Below are 24,517 nucleotides of genomic sequence, written 5' to 3'. Positions count from 1 at the left end.
ATACATTCCAGCTTGGTGGCTGCTGGTCTTCTCCCTTCCTTCTAGTCAATCATTGAAGTGTCCTGAAAGCCAGGAGACCACAGCAGGGAATGAGGGACGTTGTGGATGTATGTAGAGGGAAGTTATCAGGCTAGGTTTTTCTGAGGCAGAACATGGACTATGAACTATAGCTTAGCAACCTTTATACTCCCATCCTCTGCCATCACTTCATACAAAGAGTATCATAGCTTTAGAGCTGAAAGGGACTTCAGAGGCCATCAAATCCAAAGCCCTTGTTTTACTGATGAGGAAAAAGAGGCCAAGTGAAATGAAATAACTTGTCTGACATCCAACAGCTGGTCAGGATTCGAAATCAGGGCTTTCTACCACATCTATGTATATATGATTAGGACTATGACCTTGTAAAGACTTAATTGCTTTTAACTTTATGGGCTTCATTCTCCATGAAGGTTTCTGTTCCACTCTCATTTTTTTTAAAGCTTTACCTTCTGTCTTAGAATTAATACTAAGTATTGGTTTCCAAGGCAGAGAAGCAGGAAGAAGACAGGCAAATGGGGTTAAGTGACTTGCCCAGGGTCATACAGCTAGGAAGTGTTTGCCTACCTGCCTCTACTCTCATTTTTTAAAATTCAAGTTAACCATCAAGTCTGTTCTGCTCCATTATGTGTGAGCCCTATGTTGGGTGTGAGGGCTACAACAAGTCTGTGCTCCATATTCATGTCACCAGGCTTTACTATGTTCTTATTTTGTGTGAGGCTCTGGGCTAATGCCAAAAATGAAACAGGCCTTGCCCTCAAGGACTCTCTGACATCTTCTCTCCCTCCCCTTCTTTCTCTTCCCTTCCCTTCCCCTCCTCCTTCTCTCCTCCTGAGAGTAAACAGAGGCACAGGGAAACCCATAAATTCAAGAGGGAGAAAGCATTAACAATTGGGTAGCTCCAAAGGAATAAGAAACTGGAGGAATTCCATGTGAATTGGAACGACCTCCAGGAAGTGATGCAGAGTGAAAGGAGCAGAACCAGGAAAACATTGTTCACAGAGACTATGGTACAATCGAAGGTGATGGACTTCTCTACTAGCAGTAATGCAGTGATCCAGGACAATTTATGAGAAAGAACACCATCCACATCCAGAGGAAGAACTGTGAGAGTGGAAACACAGAAGAAAAACAACTGCTTGATTAAATGGGTTGATGGGGATATGAGTGGGGATGTAGACTCTAATGATCATCCTAGTGCAAACATCAACAACCTGGAAATAGGTTTTGGTCAAAGACACATGTAAAACCCAGTGGAATTGCAGTCGGCTATGCAAGGGGAGTGGAAGGAGGGGAGGGAAGGAATATGATTCTTGTAACCGGGGGAAATGTTCTAAATGGACTAATTAAAGAAAATTAAAAACAAAAATAAAAACAATTGGGTGGAGCAATAAAAGTCATCAGAAGTTGTATGTGAAAGAAGCCAGGATTCTAAGAGGTAGAGGTGGAGTCAGAGGTGACTAGGTAGCTCCATGGATAGAGAGCTAAGCTTGGAGATGGGAGGTCTTTGGGTTCAAATGGAGCCTCAGATGCTTTCTAGCTGGGTGACTCATGGCACAGTATTGATTCTAAAACAAGCAGCACATACCAAGGTACAGGGGTAGGAGACGGCATGAGATAACAGAGTAACAACCGGCCAGCGTGACATGCTCAGAAACTGCAGGAAGTGAGGATTATTAGATATGAGCCTGGGACAAGGCTTTAAATGTTGGAATTTTCTCTTAGAAGCAACTGGGAGCCATTGAAGGTTTCTGAGCAGGAAAACAAGTATAAGAGTGAGATAGCCGTTTGGTCCCTTCCTTTTCCTGGCACCAGGAAAACCATGTCTGTGTACCTCAGCTGTGTACAGGCTTTCTACAAACAGACCCAGACGGGATGTGGGCAGGAAAGAGACACACCTCGGGATTCCTCTCAGGACTCCCAAAGGTCGAGTTGCTGCAAAACACCTCTTATGAATGGGTGCTCTGACCTCCAGCTCCGGGGAGAGCCCCAGTAACTTTCCAGGGAGCTCCGTTATTCCAGCCTCAGCCTCCCAGGCTGAGGACGGAGGCTCACACTGCATGAAGGGCAGCAGTGTGTGCGGGCTGAGGCTGGAGCCTGGCCTGGGGCCGCTGGGAGGAAGGGAAGGGCAGCCTCAGCCATCACAGTCGCTGCCTTTGGAGGCTTTTCCAAAAGGAAAAATACATGTATTCAGTCTAGGTGTGTGCTTTTCCTCTCTCTCTTCTAACCCTTACATGATGTTCCATGGTTTACAAAGCACTTTCGGGACATCTCTTTCAATCCCACAGCAGACCTAGGAGGGAGACAGTACAGCAGGGGCCCCCAAACTATGGCCCCGGGGCCACATATGCCCCCCCCATCATTTATCCAGCCCCCACCGCACTTCCGGAAGGGGCACCTCTTTCATTGGTGGTCAGTGAGAGGAGCACTGTATGTGGTGGTGCTTTGCGTTGCTCACGTACAGTACTACTTCCGGTGACACAATCCTTAGCGTGGCGCCTTGTTCTGAGAGTAACTGAACAAGAATGAGGCGTCGCACGAAGGATTATGTGGCTGCACAATGGAAGACATCATCATGGTGAGCAGCGATCTGGGGGAGGGGATTCCGCCCTGTGTATACTGCTGCCCGGGATATGCATTTTCTATTTTCAAATAGGGAAATGGGGAGAAGATAAGTGAAATCTCAAGAAAAAGATGATGAGAATGCTTTGTAAACTAAGCCCTAATGAAGAGTTTCAGTAAATTTCCAGAGATCTGTCCTTCCTTCCTTCCTTCTTCTTTTTTTTTCTTTTTTTTGGGTATTTTAACGCCATGCCTTAGCTGCTGTCTTGTCCTGGGGTTTCCCTCAGCAGCTAAGGATGCATCATCCTGGAATAGCCATTTACTCGACTGTCCTCTCACTCTAGGATGTTCCTCCATCACATCCTTCTCCCTTTAGTGATTTCCTCCCTGAGGTCTCCAATTGAAGAGACATTGGATGGTCTGAGGGCAGCTAGATGGCTCAGGGAATAGAATGCAAGACTTGGAGTCAAGAAGGCTCAAATTGGGCCTCAGACTTGTACTAGCTGTGTGACCCATAGCACCTGTTTGCCTCAGTTTCTTCATCTGTCAAATGATCCAGAGAAGGAATAGGCAAACAGCTCCAGAATCTCTGCCAAGAAAACCCCAAATAGGGTCATGAAGAGTCAGACATGACTGAACAAGATCATCTAGGATGGCTTAAAGGCATTCCTACCCTGGTTCTGTTTCCAGCTGTCCAGATTTCATCACCATGACCCGGTAGGGTACTTCACCTTTGCCCCATCTCTTGTTCTCAGTTCCCTTTCTGCACTGTCTTCCCCTATTAGAATGTAAGCTATAGGAGGTCAGGGTCTCTCTCTACCTGGTGTTTGTATCTCCAGGGCTTGGGAAGCGCTTAAGAAATTCTTGTTGCCTTATTAAATACTTATTGATTTAAAGGCTGTCGATCAGTTATAGACCTTTGACAGTGAAAGAAGTTTCCTTATTAAAATGCGAAATCCTTGGTGGCAAAGACTTGATTATATTCATGTTGCTAGCATCTAGCATAGTACCCAGTACATAGTAAATGCTTCATAAATGTATGTATGTATGTGTCTAGGTCTAGAGTAAGAAAAAATATTTTAAAAAGGGAAGTTTCAGATGGCAGGCATTCTATATCACCTCCTAGTTCTGGACTCCACCACATGGATGTGCATAGTATGTTTGCCTCCTGCAAAAGAATTTGTCTTTAAAGTGATTTGAGGGCAGCTGGGTAGATACTTCCTGGCTATGTGACTGTGCCAGTCACTTAGCCCTGTTTGCCTATTTTGAAAAAGTGCTTTGAGAACTCATTTCATATTATAAAATGAGGGGGCTGGCCAACATCATTGCTAAGGTCTCTTCTAATTTTAAATCTAAGATACAATGATGGGGGGCAGCAGTGAATTGAGATGCAGGCTTGGAGACAAGAGGTTCTGTGTTCAAATCTTAACTCAGACACTTCCTAGCAAGTCACAATCCCCATTGTTTATACCTTATGCCCTTCTGCCTTAGACTGATTCTACGATGGAAGGCAAGGATTTTTTAAAAAAGATAAATGATCTGTTAGATATCATTGTCTTCAAGGCAGGCAGGATTAGCTGGGTTTTTGGGCTTCTCTGTTCCCATTTCTTCAGGGACTTTCATCATTATGCTTAAAGCATGAAGTACATTTTTGAGGTAAACCAGTAACCTGGCTGCCACCACTTTACCAAACAATCAACAAATATTTATTAGGAATAGGAACTTATTATGTGTCATACTGTGCTAATTCTGGGGATAGAAAGAAAAAGCAAAACCAGTTCCTGCCCTCAAAGAACTTGTATTTTGGTGGGAGAATAAATAAGGAAAGAAACTGCGTTGGGGTGAAGAAGGAAAGAAACAAGCATCTATTAAACACCTACTATGTGCCAGGCACTGTGCTGAGCACTTTTCAAATATTTGATCTTCACCATGACCCTGTAAGGTAGGTAATATCATTATCCTCATTTTACAGATGAAGAAACTGAGGCAGACAGTGCTCACTGGGATGACACCCTTTCCCAACTTCCAGCTATAACTTTATTGCTCTAAGGAGCCCCTTCATCATGGGCGAGGGTGCAAGATTAAGAAAGAAAAAAGAGAAGGTCTTAGAATGCAGTTACCAAAGATTAAGAGCCACCTTTCTGAGCTATCTGTCAAGTGCCCCAGATTGAACAACACTGGCTGTAAAATGCCAAAGCCATGATGGCTATTCTTCTTGGGAAGCCTTTCATTTTTAAATCACATCCCCCAGGGGGTGGGAAAGAACAGTGTCTGCCTAGAGAGGTGTCAATGCCAAGCTGCTTCATCCCCAGGAAGCCTTCCTGAACCCTCCCAGTGCAAGGCATTGGAAGGACTGAGACAGGCTCCAGACCCTCTAAAGGGCACCCTGGCTAGGTGCCTGGTTCTGAAAGCTCATTAAGCAGGCAACTGCTCTTGGACTGCCAGGCACTCACAGTCTCTTCCAAGAAACTGTTTTCTCCTTTACTGCAGGGGGCCCATCTCTACCCACACCGACAGATATCTGGAAAATGCCAGAATCTCTCAAACTTGTTTTCTCTTCTTTTGACTATTTACTCAAGAGTGGAGATGTCCTCTCGGGCGCCGGAACCAAGCCAGCTCTCAGCAAAAGTATGAAGGGGGGAAGCTGGTCCATTGCCTCACCTTCTTCTCCGTAGTGGTGCCAACTCTGGACCAGACACACAGCTCTCTAATTCAAATCCAGTCAAGAGACATTTATTACTGGGAATACAAGCCTGAGCAGAAAGAGATTCCCTGCTCTTAAAGGAGGGATGCTATGATTCTGTTCTCTTCTCATGGAGGAAGACACCTAAAAGGAGGTGAAAAGATGGTGGGATGAGGGAGAAAAGGGACCAGGAAGACTGGGACATGGTGGAGAAAGTCTGAAGAGTCAGGCATGGCACTGGGAGAGAAAGGATGCCTTGGCTGGCTTGGGTGCTCTCCTTAAAAGGGAGTCAATCAGAGGAAGGGGGCACAGGGAATGAGGGGAACCTCCAGGATGAGAAGGCTGCTGGGTCATGGTGGAGAAAGTCTAGGGAATCTGGAGTAGAGCCCAGAGTCGAAATGAATCTATAACATCCTTTATCCCAAGGTTGTGAGGTGGTAGAAAGAGCTCTGGATTTTGACTCAGGAGAGACTAGGTTTGAATCCTGACTCCCCCACACCTTCTAATGTTTATGAGCAATAGAACCACAAACCAAGCAATGCCTCGATTTCCCCATTTCTGAAATGGAAAAAATAATGGCTTCCATCTCACAGGGTTGTTGTGAGGATCAAATGAAATATCTGTAATCTTCCAAACTCCCAATCTGGATGGAGATCCTAAGCTCTCAGGGTGCAATTCTAGGCGCTGTAGCTGATGGAGATATACCAGGGATTTGGCCAGCCTTGTCCTTCCTGTGGACCTCCAACCACATTCCTGTAGGACCGGGAGGGGGGACTCTGCAGGGACTCCCTCTGACATGGGGCCCCGTGCTCGGTCAGAGCTTTGGGGGAGGCTCCTCGGAATGCCCTGGCCCAGAGGAAGTACACGCCCTGGGGCTGAGTAAGGCCCCCGTAAGCCTGTGACTCATATGTGGGCAAACACTTTGCTGCCATCTGGATGAGAAAGCCTCATAAAGGCAGCCTCTACCCTTCCCTGATCTGCGATGATGACAAAGATCTCTGAGGGGGGAAATCCATAGCTGATCCCAAACCTCACTAAAGCCGTAGCTATAGCTGCTTTCCTTAAACAAAGACTTGGTAAGTTAGCAAACTGTATGAATTGATTCCCTTTCCCGTCTCTTTTGGGGCCCCACAAAAACTCTTACCCTTTATTTTAGAATCAATCCTGTGTATTGGCTCCAAGGCAGAAGAACAGAAAAGGCTAGGCAATGGGGTTAAAGGACTTGTCCTGGGCCAGTAATGATAAATGATAAATGTAATTATGTAAAAGGCAGTTTGAGTCATGGCTAGACAGCCAGCCTTGGAGACAGGAAGATCTAAGTTGGAGTCTTGTATTGGCTGTATAATGGTGATGTACCTCTGGACAGGGCACTTACCTGGCTCCAGGCCTGGGTCTCTATCTGCTGTGCCACCCAGCTGCCCCTGGGGCCCTACTTCTAAAGAGCAATGGAAGCCCAGAGGTGTCGACAGGCGAAGGAAAAGCAGCTGGTAGCTACTTATTAACAATGCTTAATTATTCTTTCCTCAACCAGAATTGGGGATACATACACCCTCTCCCATGCCAGGCTTCCATTAAGGAATCTTCGCACTGACACCTCCATCCTCTCTAATCCTAGCCCCCAAATCCCAGAAATTAAACCCAAACTTCATCTTGGGCTAGGGACTGAAACTACAGCATTGCTTCTCATCAGTTTCAAGAGGACGGCTACTCTAGAGGGCATTGACTCTGGGATTTTTAATTTGGTCCTCTTACGTGTTCTTTTTTTTTTTAACCCTTACCTTCCATTTTAGAATCTATACTGTGTATTGGTTCCAAGGCAGAAGAGTGGTAAGGGCTAGGCAATGGGAGTTAAGTGACTTGCCCAGGGTCACACAGCTGGGAAGTGTCTGAGGCCAGATTTGAACCCAGGACCTCCTGTCTCTAGGCCTGGCTCTCCATCCACTGAGCTACTCAGCTGCCCCCCCCCACCCTTACATGTTCTAAATTGACTCCCTTCCCCCCCCCCCATTTCTCCACCAAAGGAAGAAGGGGATTCAAATTCTGACTCTCAATAGGTTGCTGATTCTTAGAGAAAAAAGGCATTGAATTCTGAATAGGAGGAACAGGGTCTGAATCCAGCTGTACCACACTCAATAGCAGGTAGCCTTGGGGAAGCCAAATTCCTTGGACTTCAGCATTCTCATCTTTAAAATGAGCAGGTTAGACCAGATGAATTTTAACATCCCTTTTTAGTTATAAATCAGGAGAGCATGTGAAGAGATTATTGCTAGGAGCACCCTAGAGAGATGGGGAAACCAGAAGAGCAGCTGTAATAATCATTTACTAACACCCCATGGTATGCCAAGCACTGTGCTGGGGATACAAACACAAAGAACAACTCTGCTCTTGGGTAGTTTACTTTCTGCTGGGAGTTGCAATTTTTTCTGGTACCATGAGGACACTAAATCATAAGGTTCCTCTCTCCATGGGAAAGAAGGGCAATAATTGTGTTATAACAATTCCCATTTTATAGAGGAATAAACTGAGTCACAGAGCAATGGGATTAATTTTATGGTTGAGGTCTAAGATCCCTGAAGAAGGAGAATATATGGATATGGGGATGAACCTAGAATTCTATAAAAATTAAAGGGTTCCTACTGTGGAGTGACCAGAGAAGCAGGAAATACGAGGGAGGAATTATAGTATCACAGCTGGATAGAAACTTAAGTACCTCATTTTGCACAGGAGGAAACTGAGGCCCATAGGAGTGATGTGATTAACACTGGATTTGAACCCAGATTCTCTAACTCTTGAGTCAAAGCTCTTTTCACCATAACAGGCTGTCTTTCTGGAAAAGGGAAGGCTCAGAAGATGCTGACATTTTTTCCCCACTGTGTATGGTTTCCTGCTATTACTTCCTGCTGAAAAGAAACTAGAAATTGGGGCAGAAGTACTAGACTCTTCCTAAGACTCAACTTTGATCGTGTCACATTCATTCTCAAAACCTTAAGTGGGGGGCAGCTGGGTGGCTCAGTGGATTGAGAGCCAGGCCCAGAGACAGGAGGTCCTGGGTTCAAATTTGATCTCGAATACTTTCTAGCTGTGTGTCCCTGGACAAGTCACTTAACCCCCATTGCTTAACCCTTGCTGCTCTTCTGCCCTGGAACCAATACACAATATTGATTCTAAGACAGAAGGTAAGGGTTTAAAATAAAATAAAAAATAAATACCGTAAGTGGTTGGTGATCTCATCCCTCTAGGATCAGGGCCAAGTTCCTTACTAAGGCATTTCAAGTCCTTCATAATATGACCCCAGCCTACTTTTCCCACCCTGTCTATCACAATTCTCTTAGGATAACCCTATGTGGCTGTCTACACACTGATTCCTGACCCAACTTTGTTACTGATCACCAAGAGGCCTTGAGTCTGTCTGTAAGTCTGTCTGTGACCCTCCTGATACCAACCTCATTTCTTTTATCCTGTTCCATGACCCACAAACTTGACACAATCCCCCATATTTTCTTAGCTCTTAATAGCTATGTGATCCTAAGCAAGTCACTCAACTTCTGTCAACCTCTGTTTCCTCATCTGTAAAATGGGAATAATAACAGCACCTACCTCTTACGGTTGGTATGAAAATCAAACACAATAATGTTTTTAAAGCATCCTGTAAACATTAAATACTATATATTTAATGCTATATAAAGAAATACTTGTCTATTTAATGCTATATATTTTTATAAATATATTTCTCTTGTAACCTATTATATATTTAATACTGTATAAGTGCCGGCTACTATTGTCTAACCTTTACATCTTTGCTCACAGCATTCTCTCCCTCCATCCTATCTATTTCAAGGACCATCTTACATTTTATTTCCCTTGTGAAGCCTTCGTTGACCAGTTACCTGGATTGGTGCTCTGTGTGCACTGAATTCCTGAGATCTAGAGAAAGTCAGAAATGACTTTCCCAGGGTCACACAGACTGCCAGGGGAAGAAAGTTGAGAACCCCCTCCCCCCAGCTTAGTCCACTGCCTGACAAACAGTAAATGCTTAATAAATGCTTGTTGAATGACTGATTGATTCAGAGGACAACACACTATCTAATTTGTCATTATAAATATTTACTAAGCACCCACGGCATCGGGTACTGTGCTAATTGTTACACAGATGTTAACTCCTTGGATCTTCATGATGACCCCGAGAAGTAGATAGGGGAGGTGCTCATATTATCCTCATTTTATGGTTGAGGAAACTGAGGCAGACAGTGGCTAAGTGACTTGCCCAGGGTCCCACACTGTGTCAAAGACTGGGTTTGAACCCATATTTTCTTAACTCCAGATCAGAAACTCTATCCACTGTGCCACTGTGCTGCCTCTCATTCATAGAATTTTAGCTCTGAGGCGAGAAGAGACCTCCGAAGCCATCTAGAATAAACCCCATATCTTATAGAGTCAGCTGATGTCTAGACAACTGGTTTGCCCAAGGTCATCCTGGGAGTAGGTATCAGTTTAAACCCAAATGGGATTTGGGGGATTGGGGTTTGCTTCTCCCCCAACCCTAAGGTATAGGACCAGCCAAAGAATACAGCTCTGAAAATCTCCTGGAAACCTCTCATAGAAGAGTGGGTGGTGGATGGTGACTTGATGTCAGGGCTGAGTATTGGCAACCCTCCACCCCACCAAGGAGCCTTCCTTCTCCACCTGCCTCTGGCGGACGCTGGGCATGGTACTGGGCAGCTGAATAGTCAGTAAGCATTAAGGTCCTACTATGTGCTATGTACTATGAGAAGGAGTCCAAAGGATACCCCAGCCAGATTAGAGGATGAACTGGGCTACTGAAGTGACAAATATTCCCTTGTTTGATCCTCACAACCCTGGGCTGGAGATGCTATCACGATCCCCACTTTGTAGAGGAAATCACCCAGTTAGGAAGTGTCTGAATCAGGATTGGAAGCCAGGGGTTCCTGAATCCTAGTCAAGTGCCCTATATACTATGCTGCTTTGCCATGTTGGAGGCTTTGTGAGGGAGGAGATACACACAGATGTGAAAGAGAGGAACTGGTGAGCCACAGATCACTCATTTCCTCCTGCCCACAAACATTTTCTTCCTTATCTCTGGGCTGTTGCTTGGCACCACTGTTTGCGTGTATTTTCACACTTTGGTTTTATTTTTAATAAAGCAGAGAGGACCAACTGTCTTCTCCACCATGTCAGCTGAAGACCCACTTCCTAAATCTTTCTACTTTACAGGGCCCTCTTCAAAAGAAGAATCTGATTTTAAAGTTAATATTAGAGTTTTTCAAGAGGTTCTGATAATTACTTCTCATCTGTAAAATGGGGAGAATACTATATCTTACCTTAATACAGGGGATGAGTAATATTCTCAGAGGAAAGTGTTTCACAAACTTTGAAGAACCGCTTGTCAGCTATTATTATCGGTGAAACTCTTGCCTAGAGCTCCAATATTTTCAACTCCAACTCTCATATTTACCAGTATGCTGAGGGTGGTGATGTTATTTTCCCATAAGAGTACTAGGTTCTCCCCTTCAGATGAACTGGGAGCTCAAAGATAGGGCCCTGCCTCTAAATTGGGTATTCCTTACTCTCTGCTCAGCTTCAGGGAAGCAAGGAGAGCCCTGAACTTGGCATTGCAGGATGAGAGTAGAAATTCCAGCTCTGATGATTGTGACCTTGGATAAATCACTTAATTTCCTTTGGCCTCAGTTTCCTCATATGTAAAATGTATACGTGTGTGTGTGTATAAGATTAGATCACTTTTAATGTCCCCCTTGATTCTGATCTTCTTCACTGTTTCTCTTCCCTTTTTGTCTTTTCTCCCTCTTCTTCAACCATATGTGTGTGTATGAGAGACAGAGAGAGAGAGAAAGGAAAAGAGATACAGGGAGAAACACAGAGAAATACAGAAAAAAAGAGAGGGAGAGACAGAGAGAAAGGGGGAGAGGTAGTAAGAAAGAAACAGAGAGACAGAGAGAGAGAGACAGACAGACAGACAGACAGACAGACAGACAGACAGACAGACAGAGGAAAAGAAGAGTCACATGTAATCCAGGAGGGAATCCAACATAACTGATAGAGAAATGGGCTTAGAGTCAGGAAGACTTGAGTTCAAATCTCTCCTTTGATCATGGACAAGTCATCTCACTTCTATAAGCCTTGATTTCCTCATTTGTAAAATGAGGATAATAATGCTGGTCAAACTGACTCTATAGGGTTGTTGTAAAGATTGAATGAAGTAATGTATACCAAGTACAAACTACATGCTCGTTATTATTATTCCCTTTTTAAATCCACAGGCAAAATCCAATAAATGTATATCATCCAACCTACTAATCTGTGGGCAGGAAATTTGAGCTCAATGGTGCAAATGCCATTTTACCGAGTATATAACAGGGTTCAACCTTTATAAAGAATCCTAGTATGATGAAAGGGGCAGATAGATGAGGCAGTAAGGGCATGGAGTCAGGAAGACTCATTTCCCTGAATTCAAATCTGGCCTTGAACACTTACTAGTTGTGTGACCCTGGGCCAATCATTTAACCATGTTTGCTTCTGTTTCCTCGTCTGTAAAATGAGCTGGAGACAAACAATTTCAGTATCTTTGCCAAGAAAACCCCCAATGGGGTCATGAATCATCAAATACAATTGAAAAATGGCTGAACAATAATAACAATGTGATCTAAAATGGAGATGCTGTACCTTATGGGTCTTCTATTGTACCTACTGCCCAACCTACTTAAATTAACAGTTAGGGTCATAGGTAGGATTTGAACCTGAGTCTTCTTATTCCAAATACAGTATGGTAGAGCCATGGAAGCCTAGGCTATGACAGAATGACAGAATGTCCAAGTACATTTTCTCCCAATCGAGGCATCATGAAGATATCCTTGTTAAACAGCAAAGTGGCATAGCAGATAGAACACTGGACTTGGAGTCAGGAAGTACAGAATTCACACACTGTCTTAAGATACCACCCAGCTGTGGAGCCACTTAACGGCTGTCTGCCTCAGTTTCCCTAGCCATATAATGGCAATGTTCATTTTTATTTAACACCTACCTCCAAGGGTTACAGAGAAGATCAGATGAGAATAGAAATGCAAAGTGCTTTGTAAGTAATTGTTATTATTATATTAAGATAAACCCATTTCCTTCATTTCTCTGCCAATTTTTGATTGGAAGGTGAAGATATTGAGTTACATCAAGGTACATCAAGAGGTGAAAAGACTCCTAGGGCTATATGCATTTGGAGTTAGAACACCTGGGTTTGAGTTCTGATCCTACTATTCTTTCCATGTGGTACTTGGCAAGCCCTTAACTTCTCTAAACCCAACTTTTCCTAGTTCTAAGATAGGATAATACTTGTGTGAGGAAAGCCCTTTGTAAACTGTAAAACATGAAAGAAATCTGACCTATGACAGTCATTTTTGCACGTATGTCTCTGAGGCTTGAGAGATTTTATTTAAGAGACTATTTTGATGTCTTGGCTTTGCCCAACCCAGTAATCTCAAGGAACAATTGTAGGTTTGGTTCCAGTTCTAACTGGGTCATTAGATATGTTTTTTAAAAAACAAAAAACTGGGCTGGTTCAACCTCAGCCTTAGTTTAAGATTCAAAATACAGGTTGGGCATTTGGCCAATGAGTGTCCTTTGTTCTTATTTTCTACTCATGACTTATATCAAGTTCTTGATAATACATATGGAGCCCAAATGATTTCCTTCCACCCATGGTATTCTGTGACAGTGAAACAGCATAGCAGGTGATATTGGATTTGGAGACAAAACGTGTGTGTGTGTGTGTGTGTGTGTGTGTGTGTGTGTGTGTGTGATTTGCCTAGGAAATAAGTATACTTACCTTTTTCTAGCCTCCCTTTCTTCACCTGTAAAATGGGAATAAAAATATCTCTGGCACTCATGTCATAGGGTTGTTATGAGGGTCAACTGAGCTAATGTATATGTTGTGTAACAGATCTTAGAGAAGCACGTAAATACCAGCTCTTATTATTACTATTATTTTACTGGGTCTTTTATGGGTTTCTTTTTGGAAGAAGTCTAGGGCAGGCAGGGGCAGTGGAGAATTTGGTAGTTGATATCTAGGAATGCCAATGAAATAATTGCCTGCCTAGGGTGAAATATCATTATCTCCCTTCCCTAATAATAGTGAAATAATAAATAGTGAATAATAGCTATGTATGTAGCTATTATACAGCTACAAATAATATATATAGACATATAGCTAACATTTTACATAGTATAGATGGCATTTTACAACTTACAAAGTGATTTATACATAGTATCTCATTGTAGGCTCCCAATACCTCTGTAAAGCTATGCCTTATAATTTTCATTTGATAGACTAGTAAAAAGAGGCACAAGAAAAACCTAAAGTGAATTATCCAAAGTCATACAAATGAGCTTTAATCTCAAGTCAATAAAACCTGATTCTAACCCAATACTCATTTCATTATAATAAAGCTAAGCCAGAGAACCAGGAGTTTGATGGAAACTCTTGAACCACTCCCATAATTTGGGCTCATAGATTACAAAGCTTGAAGGGCCCTCAGACACCACTTGGCCATTGAGTCAAAGATTTGGGACCAGAAAGAGTTTTAGGGGTTGTTTGTCCAATTTCATTTTACAGATGAGGAAACAGAGATTCAGAGAGGGTCATAAGTGACTTTCCCTGAGTCACACAGGTGTTCTTTGGGTCCCCAATTCTCTTCCCACTGCAACAGGGAACTAGTCTTCTGATATCTTTTAAGACCCAAGAGGCTGTAGGGTCATTGTGAACAATAGCAGGGCAATGGAACTAGCCCAACTCAGAGCTTGATTCTGCCCCTCGGTAACTGCTTTCATGTGGAAATTACACAAAAGAGTATGGTTGGTGATATGTGGCTATCCCCCCAACCTCTATGTGGCAGGGGTCATGGCACTCTATCGGGTATGCACACCCAGAGAACTGCACTATGGCAGGCTGCAAGACTAAAGCTTGGTTTCTAGCTGCCGTGGATGGAAACTACAGTTATTCTCTGATGAGCTCATCCTCGGCAATGACCGCTTTCTGCACTGTGCAGTGCTTCCTGGTCAGCTCGTTGCTGTAACCTGATCTGAATGAATCAGGAAAAGTTCCAAAGCAGAAACTTCTGGGAACACAGGCAGATGTTTCATTTTGCGTTAACTATTGCCTGGCTGTGCAGGGAACTCCTAGCTGAACCCTAGAAAAGTAAGCTAAAGGAAAAGGATTCAGAGAATCACTGAATTGGAAAATTAGAAGGGATCTGGGAGGCCTTAGATTTAAACCCCAAATCATATCTAAAAGGAATCCCTGATATAATTTACAAAACAAATGACAATCCAGACTTGTCTTAAAGACTTCCAAAAATGGCTCAGTGGATTGAGACAAGAGGTCCTGGGTTTGAATTTGCCTCCTAGTTGTGTGATCCTGGGCAAGTCATTTAACCCCCATTGCCTAGCTCTTCTTGCCCTTCTGCCTAGGAACCAATACACAGTATTGATTATAAGATGGAAGATAAGGATTTTTTTTTAAGGCTTCTAAGGAAGGGGGTAAGGGGAAATCCACCACTTCTCTAGGTAGTCTGTGCCACTTTTGGACAACTCTAATTGTTAGGAAATTTTTTCATATAAAGCCTAAAGTTTTCCCTTTGCAACTTCTGCCCATGACTCCTAATTCTGCCCTCTGAGTCCACATAGGAGGCCTTCAAATACTTGAAGACATCTGTCATGTTCCTTCTCTCTCCTCCTCCTCCAGGCCTTTTCTTCAGCCAAAATATTCTCAGTTCATTCAACTGATTCTTAGATGACATGAGCTCAAAGCCCTTCACCATCCTGGCTGCCCTCCTTGGCCTCTGACATTTGCTCTGCAGCCTTATTTCTCTACTAGCTTCAGTTTTCTCATCTTAAAATGGGTATTTGGGCAGCTGAGTTCCAAGAGCCTTTCCAGTTTTTGTGTCCTAGGACTCAATACTGACTGATGGCAGTTCTGTGAGTCTGCAACTGAGCTGAGGCAGTCCTGAGAATGACTCATGAATTGGCAAAAATGATTCTCTTTAGAAGGTCTGGCCAAGGAAAGAGCCAGACTGGCTGTATATATTTTTCTTAGCCCTCAGATTTATTACTTAACATTTCTAGGGCCAACTGGGTGGCTCAGTGGATTGAGAGCCAAGCCTGGAGATGGGAGGTCCTGGATTCAAATCTGGCCTCAGACAGGTCCCACCTGTGTGGCCCTGGATAAGTCATTTAACCCCCAACTGCCTAAGAACCCATACTTAGTATTGATTGGTAACTGCATTAAGACTTTGGGGACATTATAACAGCAGTCTCTTTTCTCAAGGAACTTATGATCTAAGGAGAAAGATCTCTCTCTGCCTCTCTGCCTGTCTACCTCTCTCTGTCTCTCCCTTTCTCTCTCTCTGACTATCTCTCTATCTCTCTCTGATTCTGTCTCCCTGTCTGACACTGTCTCTTTCTGTCCCTGACTCTCTCTGTGATTCTCTGTCTGTCTGTCTCACACTCACACACACACACCCCTGCTATCAATAGAAATGTTTTAACAATAACAGGAAGAAACCAAAGAAATGTTCAAGCAGAAGAGAGGACAATGCTACAGGTGCCTGTCTCACATGTGGACCATTGTTCCCACCTTCTGAAGAGCAGGGTGTTCCTTCAGTCCATTATATACCAGGTTCTACAGGCTAATGCATAGGGTGGATAATAGGACAAAACTCTGAAGGAGGCAAGTTTGTTTTTGGATCCTCCTGAATCCTCTTGTTTACCTTCTCCTCAATTCTATTACTACTTCCTCCCTTGGCACTGGGCATCCAGAACCTTCTGTTTCTTCCTTTTCTCCTCTACCAGGTTCTTAGCCACTCTGAACTTCCAATTTTTCCATCTGAAAAATGGGCCAAAGGTGGAGTAGTACTTTGACCAGTTTTTAGTGAACCAAATGTTTTCTGAGTCTACAATTCAAGCTCTAAATCTATGATCCCCATTTTGGTCAACCCATTGCTATTTCCAAAACACTCCTTTGCAGGTTGGTATTTCAGGGGGCTGGGTCAAGAATGTGTAGATATTTGCTTTCTCCTTCTAAAAATGAGCTCTGGAATTTCAAGCATCCCAAAACAAGGTAACAATGTTTTTCAAACTTCTGGGCTATGGCCCCAAATCAGCTCTGTTTGTTTTTGCATGGTTTTACAATTTGCCACCCCCCCCCCCATTCATTCATTCCTTCATTCACTTGACATGCATTTATTAAGTACTTATTATGTGCCAGAAATTGTGCCAGGTCCCAGAATTACAAAGACAAAACTGGAACTGTACTTATTCTCAAGGAAATCATATTCTACTGGAAGGAAACCACATCTAGATGGTAAGTTAAATATAAAATAATTTTATAAATAATAAATAACAAAGTAGTAGGGAACTAACACTTGAAATCAGGTTAGGCTTCCTAGAAGAAGAAAAATTTGAGCCCAACTTTGAAGAAAGCTAGGGGACTCTGAAGAGGAAGTAAAGAAGGAGTATATTCTAGGCATAGGACATAGCATCTACAAAGGTATTCTGATAGAGGACAGAATGTTGTGCACTAAGAAATCCAGTTTAACTGGAAATGAGAGTGAATGATGGTGAATTCATTGTAAAAGGCTGTAAAAGCCAATCAGAAAAGTTTATATTTGATCTTAAAGGCAAGAACTTCTTGAGTTAGGGAGAGAGACCTGTGCTTCAGAAAATAATCACTTTGGCAGCTTTATGTGGGGAGTAAATGGGAGAAATAATAGATGGAAAACCAGGAAACCAACTGGAGGTTATTTCAATAAATGGAAATTAAAAAAAAATTTCAAACAACTAATTGAGATGTGATGAATCCCTGAACTATGATGGTGGTCTTGGGGGTAGATAGATGGGAACAGACCTAAGCCAACAGAGCCAGGAGAACCTGTAACTCATTGTAGACTACCTAAAAATCTCTCTAATGTACTGGATGAACAATGACAAAAGATGGAAATAGTCATTATTAGAGGTATTGTGGAGAGGCAAGCACACTAATGCACTGTTGGTGGAGCTGTGAATTGGTATACCCATTCTGAAAAGCAATCTGGAAATCTGCAAATAAAATTACTAAAATGTCCATGCCCTTTGACTCAAGATTCTACTATTAGGCATTTACACCAAGGAAATCATTGACAAAAAGAAGGGTTTCATATATAAGATATTTATGGCAGCACTTTCATAGTAGCAAAGAACTAGAAACAAATTAGATGCCCATTGACACAGGAATGTCTAAACAAGTTCATGATGGGACAGATTATTATTATGGAGTAAGAAATTACAAGAATGATGAATACGGGGAAGGATGGAGAGACTTATGGGGACTGAGCAAAATAAACAGACCAAAGAAACACTATATGTAATGAAGAAAACAATATAAAAAGGGAAAAACTAACAACTTGAAACTGAATGCTGTGAAATTACATTTCATATCATGTGAATATATGGAAGGAAAAGAATGTTGCATGTAGCAGATTTTTTTTTGGATGTGTTTTAATGATTTTTTCTCTTCTTTTTCTTTCTTTTTAAAAAATGCCTTTGTTATAAAGGATAACTGTAGGAAAGGGTAGGGGAGAGATAAAGGGAAAATCTGGGCCATGTGAAAACAAAAGATCTCAGTAAAATATATTTAAAATAAACTCATGGCTAAAAATGGGTCTCTTGTTATGAATTCACTTCATTCATCCATACCATATCCCTTTTACCATAAATAGACTCCATGTGTGTTCTGAACAATGGCTGCAAGAAGCCACAGCTGAGAATGTCCTGCCCTAGTGTGTCTGTGGCTCCAAACAGGAGGAAGAGCCTCTCCTTCAGGCCCTTAGTATTTAAAATCATAATGTGAATTACATTCAGAATCAAAGACTGGGCTTTTGATATGCCTTTCAATTCAACTACCCCCTGGAATTTGTTTTTACCAATGGAACACAACATCTGCCTTTGGATCAATAAGTGGCTTCCCTGCCATGATGATACCATGTTTGTGACCTTATCTGGTAAAAGCCGGGACTCCTCCATGGAGAACACTTCCTATTCTGCTAGAGTGAGTCACTTTCCCCCATTTACTAGGCAGATAATGCAGAGAGGGGAGAGATGGCTGAGCTTTGTTTGCTGAATGGTCACAGCCTTCTAGATTCCTCTGTTGCTCTGTTCTCTCATTCTGCTACCTTTATGGTCCTAGAAAAAATTTCCCTTAGTATGGTACAGGCTATATTGCCCCCCCCCCCCAATTCAACCAGGATTTATTAAGCACCTACTATGTGCCAGGTACAGTGGATCCTCTGAGACCCTTTGCAATTCTGAGATTTTATGATCACGTCCTGGCCATCTCCACATCACACTGTACAGAAGAGTCCACTATCTCCATCTCCCCACTACTGAAATCTTGACAGCTATCACTGGAATCAGCTGGGGCTCTGATGGGTTACTTCTGTCTTCTCTTGCCTAGATCCTGGCCATCTCCATGCTGTGCCTGGTGTATGTATGCACCTTCCCCATGTTTTTCTCCTATTTATGTACTTACTGTCTTCTCCATTAGAATGTAAGCTTCCCAAGGGCAGGGTCTGCATCACTTGTCTATATTTGTATCTCCATCACCTAACAGTGCCCAACACTTTGCTGTTGTTCCATCATATTTGACTCTTTGTGATCCCACAAAGCATCATAGCTATCTGTGGAGTTTTCTTGGCAAAGATAGGTGTGTGGTTTGCCATTTCTTTCTCCAGTGAATCTTTTTGTCAGACAATCAGAGGTTAAGTGACTTGCCCAGGAGTTGCATAGCTAGGAAGTATCTGAGGCCATAGTTGAACTCAGGTCTTCCTGATTCTAGGCTCAGCACTCTAGCCACTTAACTGCCTCCTAAGCAGACAGAGGTAAAGTGACTTGCCCACGGTCACACAGACACATTGTTAGGAAGTATCTGAGGTTGTATTTGAGGTTGTCTTCCCGAGTCCAGGTACCACTGAGCCACAGCTGCCTCTTCCCAGCACTAGTACACCCCTAATCAATGCTTTATCTATCTATTTTCCCTATAAACTGGTCATTTTTGGCTGGCAGTTCTTGGCCACTTTATGCCTCACTGTGGTTTGGAGGTGACTCCAGTTTTTCAAAGGCTATGTGAGTAGAAGGCAAGGTCTGGCAAGGCTGACCAACCTGGAGAGACTTGGAGTATAGACCTGCCAATGGACAGTGTGAAAACCAGCCTAGAAAATCTTGGAGAACCTCTTTTCCAAAGGCCTGGTCACCAGGGGACAGACTAGTTGGAATGTAGAACTCATGGAAAATGTCTACTAAGGTATTTGTAGGGGATGGATGTGTGCTTCATTGGAAAGGCTGAACCAATTGTGGCTCTTTTAAAGCATTCCAGTTGTCAGGACACAAGCAATACTAGGTTGGAAGGCTCCTGGGAAGGGAAACCAAAAATCTAGGCATAAAGGTTGTAAAGTCCAAGAGAAAAGAGAGCGCCTGAACTCTGTGTGGACTCTGTGCAGGACCATCTCTCAGTCACTTACCCAGGGCTCCTTGGCAGATGTCTGTGCGAGTTGCTCCTTCAACAATAAACTGAGGATCAGAGCAGATCTCCTGGGAAAAGACCCATAAAGTATTGTTAATGCTTGTGTTCTCCACCACCAGGATCCAATTATCCCAATTAAGTGGTCAGACTACTTAATCTCTCCTCTTCTTTGGGGATAATTCTTGCTTGGAGCAAAGTATCTCTGGGACTTAAAGGCATTATCTTGAATAATTTGGTCAAATGGCAATTGATTAGGCACATGATACGGATTTTTAAATCAGAACTGGTCTCTGCCCTCCTGGAGCTTATCTCTTTTCTGGAGAACATGACCCATGCACAAATAGCTAGCATTTCAAGAATATATGTTATTTCATGCAGGTTATCTTCTTTGATATTCACAGGTAAAGTACTATTATTCTCCACAAACTGAGGCTGAGAAAGGTTAAGTGACTTGCACAGAGTGACATAGATAAAAAATATATAAAGCAGGACTTGAACTTGGGGTTTCCTGATTTAAATCCAATGCACTATCCGCTTTACCACCTAATAACTATCATTAAAAAAAAAACAAAAAAACAACTGCATGATAAATACATCAGAGAAGGGCAGAAAAATGTTTTATAAGGATATAGGGAAAAATATCATTCGATGAAAGGATCAGATAAAGCTTCATGGAGGAGTTGGCATTTGAGTAGATCTTAAAAGGATGGAGAAGAATTCAATAGGCTCAAAGAGGTCAGGGTGGAACATCTAGGCACAGGGAAAAGCAAGAGCAAAAATAGAGGAAGAATTTGAAATGTGGGGCAGCTAGGTAGAACAGTGGTTAGAGAGCCAGGCCTGGAGTTGGGAGGACCTGGGTACAAAGCTGCCCTCAGAAACTTCTTAGCTGTGTGATCCTGAGCAAATCACTTAACTCTGATTGCCTAGCTCTTGCCAATCTTCTGTCTTAGAACTGATACTGACAGAAGGTAAAAGTTAAAAAAAAAATTTAAACATGCACAGGAGATGGCAAGTAGTTAGTTCTGTTAGAGCCTTAAGTATCTGGAAGGGAGTAGGAAATTAAGATAGAACGGAAAAGTGGCACAAGCGTGGAAGGTCTTGGATGATCTGGTTAAGGATCAGTTTTTTAGGGTGTAAGTCAGAGGGAACCAAAGAAAGGTTTTTGAGTAGAAGGGTGATGGGACCAGACTCATATCTAAGGAAGATCAATATGGCAAAAGCATGAAGGAGACAGTGAGAATGCAATAATAGAGGTAACATTTATATAATAAGGTTTAAAAAAGTGCTTTAATATATCATCTCATTTGGTTCTCACAGCAACCCTGTGGAGATAGTGCATTAATCAGACCTACCTTACAAATGAGGAAACTGAGACTCATAGAGGTTGTGATTTGCTTATGGTTATAAAGTTGCTAAGTGTCTAAATCAGGGTTTGAATTCATGTCTTCTTGACACCAAGTGAAGCAATCTGCTCAATGGGTCACATATCAACTTAGTAGACAAAGGAAGCAGATATAGGGAAGTCAACTAAAATAGGCCAGGTAAGTGATCAAAAGGATATTTTAGGAAGGAAGATAGGAAGGAAAGAAAAAAAGAAGGAAAGAAGGAAGATAGGAAGACAGGAAAGAAAGAAGATAGAAAGGAAGGAAAGAAAGACAGGAAGGAAATAAAGGAAGGAAAACAGAAATGAAGGAAAGAAGGGTAGAGGAAAGGGAGGGAGGGAAGGCAGGAAGAAAGGAAGGAAGGAAAGGAAGGAAGGGTGGTGAGAGAAAGGAAGGTGAGAAGGGAGGAGAGAGATAGGGATTTAAGGAGGTAGGAAGAAAGGTAGAGATGGAGGTGGGCAGTGGATAGTGATAGAAATGGGCCCCTCATGTTCTAAAATCTTGTATTTCTCACCAGTTAGCACTAGTTAAGCATAAACTGCAATATCTGTATTATTAGTCACTCCTACTGGTTCTGTACTGTTCTGATCTGCACACCAGCTTTGTGTTGTTCTGCATTATTAATTGCTTATATTGCTCTGTATTTACCTTCGTTCTGAACTGTTAGGCATTATTAAGCATCTATAGTCTACTGTACTATATCCTCTCTATATTCCCATCTTTGATTCCAGAAGGGTAGGGAGACCTCTCCTACATTGACAAATGACAGCAGATGGGACAATGGTGGGAAACATGGGACATGCGCACTAAGGGCTCTGGCAGACCAGGGGACCCCCCCCCAATCTGTACATGCACCTTATTCCCTTTTTGGCGACCTCAAACTCACCCATGTTATGTCAGACCCCAAACCACACCTCTACCTGGATTTGGATCCACTTTCTCAATGATTATTTTCTGAGGTTTTCTGCCTGTAATACCCCATAACACCCAGGGGTGTTCTGGGAAAGGGTAGAAGTTTCTTTGGAATGGGAGGTGACAAGCCCCCAGATCCTCAATAAAGATGTAAACCCTGATCACGATTAGGCTAGTAGACCACCTTAAAGCTCTTCTTTAAATAAAATTCTTTCATTATCTTGGACAGAATGGAGATTTGAACCTCCTATTCTTGGGGATACCCCCCCTACAAACTTGGGTGTGTACTTCCCACAGTAGTGGGAAGGAAGGTAAGAAAGAAGAGAGGAAACAAGCATTTATTAAGCACCCACTAGGTGCCAAGCACTATGTTAAGCACTTTGCAAATATATAATTTAATTCTCTCAACAACCCCACAGAGATTAGGGGTTGTTATGCTCCCCAACCAACTGGGTTTTGGGGAACCCCAATTTTGCCCTTATCCCTTGGGAAGTTGCCTTGAGGGAAGTCCCAGATTGATCTGAGCCCTGGCTAAACTAAACAATAAAACTTAAAGTACTTAAGGATCCCAGTTTAGGTAAGACTAGTAGAAGTAATCAAATCTTAAGTGCCCTTTTTGTCTTAGAAGTTTCTCCCATGGTATCAAAGTCCTTTCCCAGGCAGTCCAGCCCTGGGATGAACTCTTCCTTTTGTATCTACTGTAAAGCATCTGCCTCTCCAGCCCTGGACTTCTCATTTCCTTGTAGCCATTGTAAAACCAGTCAATCATACTACCCTGTCCTTAGCTCTCCAAAAGGCATACAAGATCCCTATATTCTATTATTCTTGGGAGACTCAACTTTGGTGGTAATTCTCTCAAAGACAGTGTCCCCAGGGCCCCAGAGTTTTGACTCTGTGTGGTGGCCAAATATTAAAGACTTGTCTCTTTTCCTGTTTAAAAATTTGGTTTTATGACTACTTTAGTGGTTCTGTGTTTTTCCATGTTGATACCCCATTTTACAGTTGGGGAAACTGAGGCAGAGAGATTAAGAGGCATTCCAGGGTCACACAGCTGGAACTCAGGTTTTCCTGACTATAGCCTCAGCTGCTTGGAATCAGGAAGAACAGATTTAGGTTTCAAAGATTAAAAGGAAGGTTTGATGTTAAGGAAAAACAGTGTCTTTCCTACTAAAGAAAGCTGCCCTGTCCTGGAATGGGTTACTTAGGGAGGGACTGAGTCTTCATTCAAAGCCTTTAAACAAAATCTAGATTACCTGACTTGTATTTAAGGGGCAGAGAAAGAGGGTTGGACTGAATAGTCTCTGTGGTTCACCATAATAATAGCTGGGATTCCTAGAGTATTTTACAACTTACAACCACCCTGTGCAAGTGCTATCATGCCTTTCTATGGAGGAGGAAACTCATGCTGACTGAGGGAAATGATGTGTCCAGTCACAAAAGTGTCAGGGTGTTGGTCCTCTCTCAAGGCTTTCATTCTGATTCTCTAGCCTTCCCCCAATGGAATATAAGCTCCTAGAGGGCCGGTACTGTCTTTCTATTTGCTTGTCTACCCAGAAACCTGTACAGTACCTGGCATCCCCTAAGCCAGCTGGGGAACTATTTATATTTTTCTGACTTCCTTTCCAGGGACCCCATTATTATACACTTCACTAACCGTCTTCCTCTGACAGGAATCCTCTTTCCCCCCTTTTCACCTACCTAATCCTTACTCATTCTCAGCTAGGTTCCACCTCCTCTTTGAAGTCTTTCCTGATTTGTTGTTCATCTCTCTTCTCCCTGGTTACTACTTCTATACTGAACTCTTTGGTGTTATTCTTTGATGTTTTCTATGTGTGAGGTATAGTTGAAAGAGATCTTAAATTAAGTCAGGAGGGTAGAATTCTGCCACAGACACTATCTAGCTTTGTGACTCTGGGCAAGTCATTTATTCCTCTGCCTGCCCCAGTTTCCTCAACCACAAAATATCAAGAATATCACTTATCTCAGGGGGTTATAAGGCTGAAATTGGAACCTATGGATAGTGTTTTTTTAAACCCTTAACTTCTCTCAGTATTCTTTTTTTAAAAATTTATTTTTAATTTTTTGAAGAACATTCATATTACTTTATTTTTTAAGAATATTTTCCTGTAAAAAGACATGTACAAAAATATTCATAGGTGCACTCTTTGTGGTGGCAAAAAATTGGAAAATGAGGGGATGCCCTTCAACTGGGGAAAGGCTGAACAAGTTGCGGTATATGTTGGTGATGGAATACTATTGTGCTCAAAGGAATAATAAAGTAAAGGAATTCCATGGGAACTGGAACAACCTCCATGAATTGATGCGGAGTCAAAAGAGCAGAACCAGGAGAACATTGTACACAGAGAT

General features: G+C 42.5%; 1 protein-coding gene across 1 annotated transcript in view; it reads right to left on the bottom strand.

The window, feature by feature from the left end:
- Window positions 1-24,517, bottom strand: part of CAPN2 (calpain 2) — a 98,683-nt gene that overhangs the window by 64,461 nt on the left and 9,705 nt on the right. The window contains exon 2 of the mRNA XM_001367778.5: window positions 19,855-19,924. Within this exon, the coding sequence (XP_001367815.3) occupies window positions 19,855-19,924 (70 nt within the window). The remainder of the gene's footprint in view (window positions 1-19,854; window positions 19,925-24,517) is intronic.

This window comes from Monodelphis domestica, chromosome 2, assembly GCF_027887165.1.
Source record: "Monodelphis domestica isolate mMonDom1 chromosome 2, mMonDom1.pri, whole genome shotgun sequence".
Classification (NCBI taxonomy): Eukaryota; Metazoa; Chordata; class Mammalia; order Didelphimorphia; family Didelphidae; genus Monodelphis; species Monodelphis domestica.
The sequence above is the reverse complement of the archived record's forward strand: the minus strand, read 5'-3'. Positions and strand labels throughout refer to the sequence as shown.